This window comes from Phyllobates terribilis, unplaced genomic scaffold (genome assembly GCF_046119375.1).
Source record: "Phyllobates terribilis strain yellow unplaced genomic scaffold, ASM4611937v1 Scaffold_4__5_contigs__length_816908805, whole genome shotgun sequence".
Taxonomy (NCBI): domain Eukaryota; kingdom Metazoa; phylum Chordata; class Amphibia; order Anura; family Dendrobatidae; genus Phyllobates; species Phyllobates terribilis.
The window spans coordinates 222,003,112-222,017,581 of NW_027362764.1; the positions used below are offsets into that span (position 1 = coordinate 222,003,112).

At 40.6% G+C, this 14,470-nt stretch overlaps 1 protein-coding gene across 4 annotated transcripts in view; it reads left to right on the forward strand.

Annotated features, from left to right (window-relative positions):
* The window catches only part of DNAJC13 (DnaJ heat shock protein family (Hsp40) member C13), a 172,081-nt gene extending 160,026 nt beyond the window's left edge, over nucleotides 1–12,055 (forward strand). For 2 of the 4 annotated variants that reach the window (XM_073678097.1, XM_073678098.1), the window contains one exon: nucleotides 11,165–12,054. In XM_073678097.1, the coding sequence (XP_073534198.1) occupies nucleotides 11,165–11,262 (98 nt within the window). In that variant the 3' untranslated portion in view covers nucleotides 11,263–12,054. Of the gene's footprint in view, nucleotides 1–5,497; nucleotides 5,607–11,164 lie in introns of all 4 variants that reach the window. The other 2 variants (XR_012320069.1, XM_073678100.1) reach the window with 2 other exon arrangements.
* Nucleotides 12,056–14,470: the final 2,415 nt, after the last annotated feature.

Sequence of the window (14,470 nt, forward strand, 5' to 3'; positions counted from 1 at the left end):
TCTGCTGTAAGGAGCGGTTGTCTAGAAAAAAAAATAATACATGCAGGTGGATGTTGGACAATCTTACTGTCAGCGAGTGCTATATGTCCCTACAATTAACAGGATTACACCTTAGCTATGTTGTCTGCATGGCTGGTACTCCCTTTTTCTTAATTTTATATGCATGGCTTTCTTCATCTAGGTTCCATACATTTTAAATGTTAAACTGTGGGTTTTTTGTTTTTTTAAAACCGAAACTGTCGCTGTGACCGACCTGTATTCTCAAGTTATGAAATTGCTTTAATTACTTAGACAGCATGAAAATACGCAAGTTTGCAATTGACTTGCTTTTTCTATCTGCTGTGATTTTCCTGCAATGAGAGCTTTTATCTTTCATAGTGTACAGCTGGTTTCCGATGGAGGTCGGCACCTACAGCCTGCCCAGACCCTGGCCAAGTGTGCTCAGTAGTTACTTCCAGGAGAGGGGTAAACTCCTAATATCCCAGCCACCTTTCTCCAGCCCATTGATTTCTATTCTATACAGCAGTTACCTGCTCACCTTCCTCTCAGCTTCTGAGAAGTTGCTGTTACACGTCTTGCAAAATCACACGCCCCACAGCTTTCAGAACAGGTCTCTTAATCATGGCTCTTACTGTCTGGAGCTGGGTGTTTGTCCAAAAGCACTGTTATTTCTATATGTAGATATAGTTATAACAGTGTAGAATTCAGAACACTGAGGGCTGAATGTATTATATCAGAACTTTTTAGTTTGACTAATATTACAGTTCTGCTACTTCCCAGAACTGTCACTCAAGGAGGCGTGCCCCCACTGTCCAAAACCAGGGAGTGAGGAGACTGCATAACTCTGAGCTGTTCAAGAGATAACTTGAGAATACCCACTTAAATCATAGCATCAGCTATGGGTAGCTTACCTGTGGGTAAGTCCACACATGCCAACATTTTAATTTTTTCTGGGCTAGGATCTCAACACAAAGCTGCCATAACTGCAGAAAAATCCACTTGTCACATGCACATTGTGCTGAGGATTGACAGTGGATTTTAATCCTACACATTAATATGTCCGCAACAGAATGAGCACACTCTGGATTTAGAAACGCAAAGTAAGCTCATTTTATCTTTTGTAAAAGCTTATGGCGTATCCAATAAGCAACTGGTTAATGGATGCCACAGTTAGGCATTAATCACTGCCTTCGTTTCTCATGTAAGTTGGGAACTTTTCCTGCTTATATGTTTAAAAGGGTTATTCCCACAATCGGACTATTGTTCACAAAGCACATTTATTGTTAATATACAGCCCAAGCCCAACAAAAGATTCTTTTACCCTTGTGTCTTTTTTTCATCTGATCTTGCCCCTCCATGCATCCAACTTCACATCTCTGAATGGGCCGTTCTATTGGGACTGCTAAAACTACATTTCCCAGCAGCAGCACCTTGCTTCTTTTCTGTGCTCTTGATTAGCCCCATCTCTCTGAATTGATGGGTTATAGGTGTGCAGGAAGCCAGTTTACTGATGAATGTGTATAATAGCACGGACTTCCAGCACAGCTTTGCAATACTGTGCCATACTCAGCTGCACCCACCACAGATATTTGGCACATCATCATGTTAATCTAGTTTAAGAATACATTCTGGTCTTATGTGTGTATGCTCCTGAACACAACTATACCTAATAAATATACTTTTGTGCCATATACAGTGCCTACAAGTAGTATTCAACCCCCTGCAGATTTAGCTGGTTGACACATGCGGAATTAACTTGGCATTGTGACATTTGTACTGTAGATCAGCCTGGAAGTGGGAAATGCACTGCAGCAAATTTTGTTTTTGTTTTGTTTTTTTTAAAAACGTTAAAAGTTAATTCAGAGTGTCATTTATTATTCAACCCCTCAAACCACAAGAATTCTGTTTGGTCCCCCAAAAGTATTAAGAAGTAGTTCAGGCACCAAGAATAATGAGCTTCACATGTGTGGATTAAAGATCTCTTTTGCCAGCCTTTTCTGGCTATTTAAGACCCTCCCCAAACTTGTGAACAGCACTCAGACATGGTCAACATGGGAAAGACAAAGGAGCATTCCAAGGCCATCAGAGACAAGATCGTGGAGGGTCACAAGGCTGGCAAGGGGTACAAAACCCTTTCCAAGGAGTTGGGCCTACCTGTCTCCACTGTTGGGAGCATCATCCGTAAGTGGAAGGCTTATGGAACTACTGTTAGCCTTCCACGGCCAGGACAGCCTTTGAAAGTGTCCTCCCGTGCCGAGGCCAGCTTGTCCGAAGAGTCAAGGCTAACCCAAGGACAACAAGGAAGGAGCTCCGGGAAGATCTCATGGCAGTGGGGACATTGGTTTCAGTCATTACCATAAGTAACGTACTCCACCGCAATGGTCTCCGTTCCAGACGAGCCCGTAAGGTACCTTTACTTTCAAAGCGTCATGTCAAGGCTCGTCTACAGTTTGCTCATGATCACTTGGAGGACTCTGAGACAGACTGGTTCAAGGTTCTATGGTCTGATGAGACCAAGATCGAGATCTTTGGTGCCAACCACACACGTGACGTTTGGAGACTGGATGGCACTGCATACGACCCCAAGAATACCATCCCTACAGTCAAGCATGGTGGTGGCAGCATCATGCTGTGGGGCTGTTTCTCTGCCAAGGGGCCTGGCCATCTGGTCCGCATCCATGGGAAGATGGATAGCACGGCCTACCTGGAGATTTTGGCCAAGAACCTCCGCTCCTCCATCAAGGATCTTAAGATGGGTCGTAATTTCATCTTCCAACAAGACAACGACCCAAAGCACACAGCCAAGAAAACCAAGGCCTGGTTCAAGAGGGAAAAAGTCAAGGTGTTGGAGTGGCCTAGTCAGTCTCCTGACCTTAACCCAATTGAAAACTTGTGGAAGGAGCTCAAGAATAAAGTCCACATGAGACACCCAAAGAACCTAGATAACTTGGAGAAGATCTGCATGGAGGGGTGGGCCAAGATAACTCCACAGACCTGTGCCGGCCTGATCAGGTCTTATAAAAGACGATTATTAGCTGTAATTGCAAACAAGGGTTATTCCACAAAATATTAAACATAGGGGTTGTATAATAATTGACCCACACTTTTATGTTTAAAATTTAATAAAATTCAACTGAGCAACATAACTTTTTGGTTTGTAAGATTTATGCTTCTGTTCATAAAACCTACTCACGTTTGCAGTTTGAAGGCTCTAACTTATTTGCATCTTATCAAACCAGCTAAATCTGCAGGGGGTTGAATACTACTTGTAGGCACTGTACGTCAGCATATTTGTTTTAACATCATTGTTTTGTTAGCTGGTTTGCAGCAGAGCTCTGCTTTACTCTGCCGACACAATAGAGCTTGTAATAACTAGGCACAGCAGAGCTGACACAACTGGGGCTGAGCTGTGTTTAACGCCTTTTGCTGACATTAATATTACAAATTCTACTTTGTAGATGCATATGGTAGCGGAATATCTTCGACCATATGCAGGACTGTTGAACTCTGCTGGCAAACTACTTACAGATCAGTAATGTAAAATCACAAATACAGCTATATTGATATAGATGGCAGAAGACAAAATCAGCATGACAGACTACTGTACAAGACCATGCAGTGCACAGAAGAATAAGGTGTATTCTAAACGAATAGTACACTCTGTCATTGGTGGAAGCACGACAGAGCTGAGCTGTGCTGAGAGCCATTTGAAAGAGATTGTACTGACTGCACATGTTTGACCAGGTGCAGTGAAACGACATCAGGTCTGATCCAATGGCAACTGGAGGGTAAATAGAGCCTTCATGTGCATCATTAGGAAGGGCAATATGTGCAAAACCGGGCAGATTTAACAATGAGTTATATCGGCACAAATTAATAACTATATATGTACATTATTATATGAACTACATTGTGATTTTGGGAATAACCCTTTAAATGGAGACAAATGGACCGTGCATGGTCATTGAGCTTTTGTAGAATTATAAACATCCTCAATACAAATCCAGGCAGATCTGTACCAAGAAGAATCTACTCCTGTTGATGCTTCCCTCAGAACGGATCCACCACAACTGTTTTAAGTTACTATTGGACAAAACACTATATCGTGTCTTTCCTGATCCCAGAGCTGAAGCAGCCATCACTTTTGGCTAAAAGTTGTAGGATTATACTCAAGAAAAAAAAAACAAGAAGTAGTAGACCCTAGATAAGGCACCAGCAAAGTATCTGTATATGAAGTACTAATAGTAATTGAAGGGTGTACATGGTAATCTTCAAGAAGTGTGTACAGCTCTAATACAGAACGCGTGCATGGCTGCTAATGTAACCCCCTATGTGGAATGCTTTGGAATTGTTCAGTATCTATGTTTAAAGAATGTTTGGACAGTTATGGCATAAAAGTTTGCTGCTATAAAGTGGTCTTCCTGGAAATGGGTATGTCCTCGAGGGTAGGAGGATATTTGATATAATAGAAATCTTGACTTTTTGGTCATGTTATTAGACGGCCTCTGTACCTCATGGGAGGAGAATTAGCAGACAAATAGAAGGACAGAGAGGAGGAGCTGTCCATTCTCAGCTCATTGGAGTCAGAGTTGTTAGATGGAATATGTAAGAGCAATCCCTCCCCAAAAACCGGCATTTATGGACCTGCAGGTCTCTGAAACCTCTATATGCTTTGTCTTTTGCTGCATTCCAGAGTGATTAGCATTTTAATTCATATTCCTATGAGGTGTTAAGTGGTGGTTAAGCAGCCACTGCCTCTAGAGCTTGTTGCCCAGCTCAGCACCAGCCTATTTGGCTTGATCTGGTACAGTTGGCTCATTGCCTGATCTCATTGCCCGCCTTTTTGACATCACACAGACAGTGAGCTATGAATCAAATTACCGGTAAAGAGACTGATGCTGAGAGGCAAATGCTCTGAAAGTGCTCTGTAACACCCAAAGCACTTAACATGTCATTATTTGCATATGAATTATAAAGGTGTCAATGCATTTAGCTTTCAAAGACCCGCATGCCCTTATATGCTTGTTATAGGACAGATTCCCTTTAATAAAGCAGGAACACCACTTTAAACAACTATTCCTATGTTTACCTGTGCAAACCCTGTACTCCATTCTTATTCGGGCTTTCGCACCCTTTTCTGGCATTTTCAGGACATATTAACCATTACTGTTTTGAAAATGAGCTGCTGGACCAGAGGTTTTGTCTTGTTTTAAAAACAATCAGGCAGCTCCGTCCGTATGTGTTCAAATAACGTCCAGGTCTTTAGCTGTATTAAACTGCAGGGCTGCCTGTTTTGGAAATGGCTGTGAGTAGACAGGCATTATCAAAAAGACTATTACTAAGGAACTACTGCCAGGAGTTTTGAGTGTCATGAAAAGTTTTCTTGCGAATGTCCATTAAGATGAATATTGGACTTGTACTCCCTTATGCTTGTTGCTGTCTGCTTCCTTCCTAACCTCTTCTTCCCTTGCTTTTTACTTTTCTTTTCTTCCTTCAGGTGTCTCTCCTTCCCTTCTTACTGGTAGCAGCCCCCTTCATCTCAGAAGTGGGCTTTAGATGCTTTCTTCCAGGCAGCTTGCTATCTGCTGTGTAGCTCTGTAACACAGGTACAATGCTTGTTGCACCTGCTGCATTCTTGCATCTTGTGCTCAGTCATGACTGTATATACATAATTCCACCACCCTCCTTCCTGTTGTGTCAGTCTCGATCATTTACATTATTACATTGTTCAATTCAAGGTTTCTGAAATCGAGTCCTCCAGAAACACTGAGGTGCTGATGTTCAGGCACAAATTAAAGCTCCAGTGTGTTGACAGCAATTTATCTGCTAGCAGAACACCGTATCGGAAAGGAAATCCAGCATCCTCAATTCTTGTTTTCTTCTACATCTGCTGTCAGGGTACAGTTCCCGTACACGTTAAAGGATTCTGACAGCACAAAATGGGGGGCATAGCTCTAATAAAAAAATTGTACCATAGATGTCAAAATCCATTGCTATGTTTGCCAGAAATTATTCTTTAGTCAAATATGCTGATGAGGTGCTTGATGCGCCCTTTTCCCTTTTTGTGGCCAATCATGTTTCCTGCAAGATAATGTGCTTGGTTTGAACAGTCTTTTGGTTCTGACTCACTTCAGTGTAATGTGGTTGGGCAGCTGAAAATTCAGGAGGTAAAAGGAGATCAAAATATGACCCTTTTCATTTCACCACATTTTTACTTTGCATTTGACCAAAAGCCAAATTGATTTGTTCATCCTTAATCTTGACCAGATCTGAGCACAAGGCTCCATTTACCATTCTTATGCTGATACGCTAATAGATACTATATAAAAATGTTTAAAAACATAAGGATTTCCAATTCAGGGACACTCATCTATTCAATGATATTGAATATCTACAGTTATATGAAAAAGTTTGGGCACCCCTATTAATCTTAAGCTTATTGTTTTATAAAAATTGTTTTTTTGCAACAGCTATTTCAGTTTGATATATGTAATAACTGTTGGACACAGTAATGTTTCTGCCTTGAAATGAGGTTTATTGTACTAACAGAAAATGTGCAATCTGCATTCAAACAAAATTTGACAGGTGCATAAGTATGGGCACCTCACCAGAAAAGTGACATTAATATTTAGTAGATCCTCCTTTTGCAAAAATAACAGCCTCTAGTTGCTTCCTGTAGCTTTTAATGATTTCCTGGATCCTGGATGAAGGTATTTTTGACCATTCCTCTTTACAAAACAATTCCAGTTCAGTAAAGTTTGATGGTCGCCGAGCATGGACAGCCCTCTTCAAATTATCCCACAGATGTTCAATGATATTCAGGTCTGGGGACTGGGATGGCCATTCCAGAACATTGTAATTGTTCCTCTGCATGAATGCCTGAGTAGATTTGGAGCGGTGTTTTGGATAATTGTCTTGCTGAAAGATCCATCCCCTGCGTAACTTCAACTTTATCACTGATTCTTGAACATTATTGTCAAGAATCTGCTGATACTGAGTGGAATCCATGTGTCCCTCAACTTTAACAAGATTCCCAGTGCCGGCATTGGCCACACAGCCCCAAAGCATGATGGAACCTCCACCAAATTTTACTGTGGGTAGCAAGTGTTTTTCTTGGAATGCTGTGTTTTTTTGCCGCCATGCATAATGCCTTTTTGTATGACCAAACAACTCAATCTTGGTTTCATCAGTCCACAGGACCTTCTTCCAAAAAGAAATTGGCTTCTCCAAATGTGCTTTTGCATACCTCAGCCGATTCTGTTTGTGGCGTGCTTGCAGAAACGGCTTCTTTCGCATCACTCTACCATACAGCTTCTCCTTGTGCAAAGTGCGTTGTATAGTTGACCGATGCACAGTGACACCATCTGCAGTAAGTTGATGCTGCAGCTCTCTGGAGGTGGTCTGAGGATTGTCCTTGACTGATCTCACCATTCTTCTTCTCTGCCTTTCTGATGTTTTTCTTGGCCTGCCACTTCTGGCCTTAACAAGAACTGTCCCTGTGTTCTTCCATTTCCTTACTATGTTCCTCACAGTGGAAACTGACAGGTTAAATCTCTGAGACAGCTTTTTGTATCCTTCCCCTAAACAACTATGTTGAATAATCTTTGTTTTCAGATCATTTGACAGTTGTTTTGAGGAGCCCATGATGCCACTCTTCAGAGGAGATTCAAACAGGAGAACAACTTGCAAGTGGCCACTTTAAGTAGCTTTTCTCATGATTGCATACACCTGGCTCTGAAGTTCAAAGCTCAATGAGGTTACAAAACCAAAAAAGTGCTTTAGTAAGTCAGTAAAAAGTAGGTAGGAGTATTTAAAACAAGAAAATGATAAGGGTGCCCATACTTATGCACCTGTCAAATTTTGTTTGAATGCAGATTGCACATTTTCTGTTAGTACAATAAACCTCATTTCAAGGCAGAAACATTACTGTGTCCAACAGTTATTACATATATCAAACTGAAATAGCTGTTGCAAAAACACCAATTTTTATAAAACATTAAGCTTAAGATTAATAGGGGTGCCCAAACTTTTTCATAAAACTGTATATTGCTGTGATGCATTTGACACCAGTATCTTATCAAACAATGTAATGGAGGCAATTTACATTCACGTTTGCTTTAGTAATTTTAATTTGCTGTTAGTTTTCATGTGTAACTTGCATCAACATTTCTCAAATGTCGAAAACCCTACATGTGCGCTAAATTTATCATGTACTACTTTACTTCACAGAGCTGCCATTTTCCATTATGATAACAGAGGTGACAAGTGGCAACCGGCATAAGCCATCATATCTATGTAAAGTTGTGTCCGTATTGCATAATCCTATGATTGATTTTCCGTAGTTGCACCAAGTGATGCCCATACGGACAATTTAAGGGGAGCGGGGTCATTGCAGACTATACGTTTTCTTAAAGCTATGGGTTTTTAAGTTCCATCTCCAAATGTGGTAAATAATCGAACATGTGAGGGATCACAGAATTTTAGAGGATGGGGGATACTCTGGAGAAGTCTTGGAGGCAATTGGGTGAGTGTTTGGAGAGAAGCAGATATTGAGAGGAACAGAGATTACACATGGGAAGATATCGGGAGATTAGTTTGGTGATATATGGAGAAGACAGATTATGGACGGCTTTGTAGGTCAATGTTAGTTTGAATTGGATGCGTTGGGGGAAGTGGGAGCCAATGAAGGAATTTGCGGAGGAGTAGTGAAAAGAGAGGTAGATTAGTCGGATAGCACAGTTAAAGGGGTATTACCATCTCCAAGATCCTATCCCAATATGTGGTAGGTGTAATAATAATATTAGCAAATACCTCCAATTTAAAATATAGTATAGTTCTTCTGATTCGCTATGTCACTTATCCTATGTGCAGGGTGTTGCAGTAGCTTAGGTATCCATGGTTACGACCACTAACCACTCACGAACTATAATTTTGAGTGGTCGTAATGGATACCTAAGCTTCTGCAATGCCCTACACATGGGGTAAGCGACACAGCAAATCAGAAGAAGTATTCTACATTTTATATTGGTGGTATTTGCTAATATTATTATTACCAACTTCTGCTTGGCAGGATCCATACTCTTCATACAGTGTTTATGGGAATTCTGAGTGCAGAGGTTGGGAGCACAGAGATTCGTATAAGCAATGTCCCATACGCAGACTATTTGAATGCAGTGTATGGCTCTTGCAGCTTCTAAAGAATCATGGATAGGGCAATGAAACTGCACTGCAGCATAGTATTTGGGAAAGTAGGAGCAAAATAAGTTAATTATATTACAAAAAAATAACTGCAATGAATGGTGGACAATTTAAATAAAAAAAATGTTTATTTACTCTGTATTTATTGTGCAAAAGTAATACAGCATTAAAGTAAATAAATAAAAAAATATGTATGTATATATGTGTGTAGATAGAGAGAGAGATATATATATCTCAAAAGAATGCAGCAGCACTCCATATGGCCAAGATACGTCTTAACAATGAAAATATTAGATCTAAACTGTTTGGCTTAGCAACAAGTACTTACAAACAATGAAGGTTTTTAGCGCATAAATTGGCCAATTCATGTGTGCCCATCAACCACGGCAAGGTAACCTCCCCCTGATGGGTAACTAGTCTGCCTAACATGCCACTTTTGGGCTACAAGCCTACAATTAAACGGACAAACATGTCTTCTTCTGGGCTAAAAACACCTACATTTAAAAGGCAAGCAGAGCGGTTTATACAACACCTGCTGGTTAATGGGAGGAGTGCAGAATCACTCAAGAGGCAGTTACACCCCCTTATAGTAATACAAACCAGAGAAACCTGACCAGCACCTCCTAGTGTGAACTGGTGCCAGCTGCCGTAACTATAAACTATATCAAAAGGATGCAGCAGCGCTCCATATGGCCAAGATACTTCTTAACAATGAAAATAATGAAAATATTACATCTAAACTGTTTTGCTTAGCAACAAGTACTTACAAACAATGAAGGTTTTTAGCGCATAAATTGGCCAACACATGTGTGCCCTATATATATATAATTAGAGAGAGAGATTTTTTTGATATTGATAACTTTTTATTTACCCATTCGGCAATAAGTTGTATGTACCACAAGATGAAGCCATTGAAAAATACAATCTGTCCCACAAAAGATAAGCCCCATATAGCTGCATGAATGGAAAAATGGCTTACAGAAAATGACTATAAAATAAAATGGCTTTGTCCTAAATATCCAGAACAGATACCCTCAAGGATTTAAGGGCTCACTCATGATTATTAATGAGTGTAAGCGCTCATTCAGTCATTCATTCAGTGCTCGTCATTGTCAATTTATTTGGACATGTAAAAGTACTTCTCAGGCTGCTTTCAAATTTTGCATTCAAGGTGCATTTTTTTTTTTATGGGGGGTGGGGTGGGTTGCCACAATGGCAATGAAACAGCCACGTTTTTGCTGTGATTTTAAAAAATCACGTCCACAACGTTTGAACACAGCCTAAGCTCTCTGTGAGTGTGATAGCGTATGAGGGCATTTTGATTATCTACTGCTTGTATATCTGAGGAATTTAAAGAAATTTCCATTTTCAGGAAAGTGGATTGCAGACACGCTAAAATACCTGAATTAACAAAAAGAGCAAATACTCACCCTTCCCCAGTCCATGGCCAGCTTCCCGCTGCTGCTTGGGTGTTGGTATGTTGACAGCGCGTATCACCACTTTAGCCAGTCACTGAGCTTAGCAACTATGCCGAGGTAGACTGCACCATCCGCCAAGCTCCATGATTAGGTATAGTGTTGGCTCTTCTGCAGCCAAAACATGGCACAGAGCTTATACTGGATATTATGAGGGTGAATACCTGCTTTATGTTTTGGGTATTTTACAGTGTTTGGGATCTGCTTTCCTGAAAGTGGAAAACCCCTTTCATTTTTCCATGGAATTATCCTTTTGGCTAGGATTGCTCATATATCTTCAAATCCTGTTTCTTGTTTTTTTTTCCTATTTTACAATGTCACTTTCATCTTTCTTTCCCATTGGGAAATATTCACGTTGTGGCTACCTTGTAATTTTATGGAGATCTATTCTTAATCAGAAATTATCTCTATAAGTCAGATGAATATTTTTGTAGAATGTTAGTTTTACATATGATTACTTGTAACAAACAAATTCTTTGTAATTTGTTCAGGACCTGGCGTTGCTGGCTACCTTACTGCAGGGTCTTCATCCACAGTTATGCCCAACAAGCCACCACCGGTGGACCATGAAGTAGGAGATCTTGGTTAGTGAACACAGATGTTTCTCCAATGAAGTCTCAAAAGGAAGAACTGCTTCTTTGTTGCACGAGGAAAAGTGCTGTAAACCTTTCCCCCCCCCCAGGGTTGATTCAAAGGACTTTACTTTCTGCCTTCCTTGTTTTAAGACAAAGTGTTATTCCTTTTTGTAATAAATATATTTTTATTTAGGGATAAAAAAATGAAAAATACATGGGTTTGTGATCCTGATAAAGCATCACCAAGTAATCTACACATGAAAGCACTCTGTGAATCAGCCATCTGGTTACACGACCTGTTCTGTTGTCTTTTGTATGTAAGCACATTCTGTTCCTTTGTATTTGTTTACAAGACTGTGAATCAAAGTAATAATCTTCCCGTTCTAAGTTTTATATTCCAAGAATAGGCAAAGCCTTGGTCTCAAATGAATGGGCATTGCTGTTCTCTGCCATCTTGGAAGTAGTTGGGCGTACAAAGTATGAAATCCCAATAGTGTTCAGTCTGTGAACGGTGTCCTTTACAAATCGTTAACACTATCCTCTCGAAAATGAAGAGAAGACGATATTCCCCTGTACAGCATAGCTTTACCAAATAATAAATAAAAGTGAATATCAAAATGTCAGCTTGTTATGTAAGATCCTAATGTATTAGTGACTTGATTCCTACATTATTCCCCAATATATATACAGCTTTCTATGAATGTACATTATACAGATCATTCATCCCTGTACAGAAAATTTTAAGAAAATAAAGGGAAATGATGACCTTACTAGAATTTCTGTCAGATGCTGCCATGTTGCCTACAAATTTTTATATTAAAACTATGATTCTGTTGTATATAGTATTTTTATTGCCACATATGATAATCCCTTACCACATAAAATCTTAAGGAATTTAATTTTTGGACATAATTTTGTATCACTGATCAGTATTTGGAACTTAAAGCGTATCTGTCTTTTACATAAAATTTGTAGAAAAGCATGGTCTTGCTGCAGTTATCCCCTACAAGTTAAAGGGGTTGTCTGGCTTTAGGCTACAAGTCTGCAGTCACTTTATGACTGCAGACTTGTGAATCCTCGCATCACGTGCGCTGCGCACTGTCAGAATTCTCCGAAGCCGGGATTGGCGGGCGTGTGACCGCAAGTATATGATTTACATACATGCGGTCATGTGCTGACCAGATCCGTGCGGCTTTGCTCAATACAAGTGTAATTGGCGAGGCCGGACATGTCTAGTCTTATTGTGGCAGAAAGTATGCAAATTGCATATTTTGCGTTCACACGACCACCTGCTCCTAGCACCAGAGTGTCCTCGCAGTGCGTGTGATGTGATGATTCAGAAGTCTGCAGTCAGAGTAATTGCAGACTTGTAGACTGAGGCCGGATAACCCCTTTAAAACTGTCCAGGAATTGTCCTGTTTTTAATGCGCTGAAATTCCTCATTTTCACATTTTGAGTGGGTGATTTCCCTTCAACCTTTTAGCAGTACTGTAGGAGCTGGAACATCCTTCCCTTCTCTTAATAGCATGCATGACCTGTCTGCCTTGGAAGTAAAAGTCTGTCTCTCGGTAATGGCTGTATGCAGTATGAAAGACTGTCTCTCTCTTGTGACACTCCGAAGACCTGCACTCACTGTCTGTAATCTGTCGGTCTCTCTTGCTAGGGACAGATAACACATAACAAGACAGTGGACTGTAACTTACACCTAGGGGCTGGCACTTTGGGGGGGGGCTTTTTCTGGGGTTAATACCACATGATTTTTAAGTTGTGATTTTGGGTGGCCTAGTTTTGATGAGGAAACCCGCACTCAGCCTGCACATTGCGGTCCGAACAGGGTCTGTGAATCCGGCCTGAGCCAGTAAGCTCAGCTGCTCTTGCATGTGGACCATATTTGGACAGTGCTAGTGTCTGGGCAAAAGAAAAGAAAAATACTGGGTAATTTGGTGCATAGTACAGGTAATACTAAATGTTACCATTGTTATGAACACTTTTACGTAGTGAATACTACTTAATAGATGATATGTGGCATAAATTGCTTTATAGAGTATGAAATGGCTAACAATGTTTAATAGGTGGTTGCTACTTTGTGACTGGCGCAACCATGTGATTACTCATGGACATCACCGTGACACTGATAGAGCCTCCAAGTAACCTAAGCGTTCAGGGTCTGAATTGACCAATGTTGTTGTCGAGGTTGGGAATGACTGCTGGAGCGAGGGATCAGAGATGTCTCAATAGGAATCCCTGCAGTCCGTCGGGGTCTGATCAACAATAAAATGAAAACACTCCAACCAGATGTCACGTGTGGATTTAAAGAGGAGCTTTCATCACTCGTAACATATCTGTTGTATTAATACTTAAATGCAATGTCCCCTTTCAGAAAAATGTGTGCTATAAGCTGCTATAGTTAGTGTAAAACAAATTGAGTATTTCGTGCCCTCCTGGGTCGAGTGCTGGCTCTCCGCCACTGCCCTGGTCTCTGTTGTTTGTTTGCAGTGCGGAAGTTGGCTTAAGCGCTGTCAACATTATCGGTGAGCTTAGTGGCTTGTGCTGTCTACACAGGCAGAGTTGCTGAGCTCAGTGACTGGCTGCAGCGTCATCGATATCTGTGCTGCAGACAAGCAACAGAAGCAGTGGTGAAGATGTCACACTGGGCCCAGGAGGGTAAGTATTGCTCAGTTTGTTTGTTATAACTAATACTGCTTATAGCCAATATTTTTCTGAAACGGGACATCATCTTTAATATTCCCTTCTAGCTAATTATAGAACATCTTTCCTTAAATCCCAAAAGTCCATAAATTGTAGGGCAGTCTCCTATGGTTTATCGCATGATAATACGCTGCAGAGTACCTGTATTGACTGGGCATCTACCAACTATATGGTCTCTGAATGGTGGTAGTATTAATTACCTTACGGGGCCATTGACTATAATGAAGCAGACAGTCCCAGTGTGCACTGTAGGACATTATTTTCAGCTGTATTCGGGTAGTTGAGGCTGCAACTAAGCTGCAGTCAACTAAATCATGGTGCCTGCCTCCAGTAGACCACTGAAAATGCTGTCTGACAGAGACCACAGTGATTGCCTGCATCATTATAATCAATGGCCCCATCAGCACATACAATACAGTAGTGTTCAAAGTAATAGCAGTTCAATATGGCTAACCAGATTAATCACTGTTTTTGGTATAAATTATATTACCACATGTCAAACAGTTTACCAGT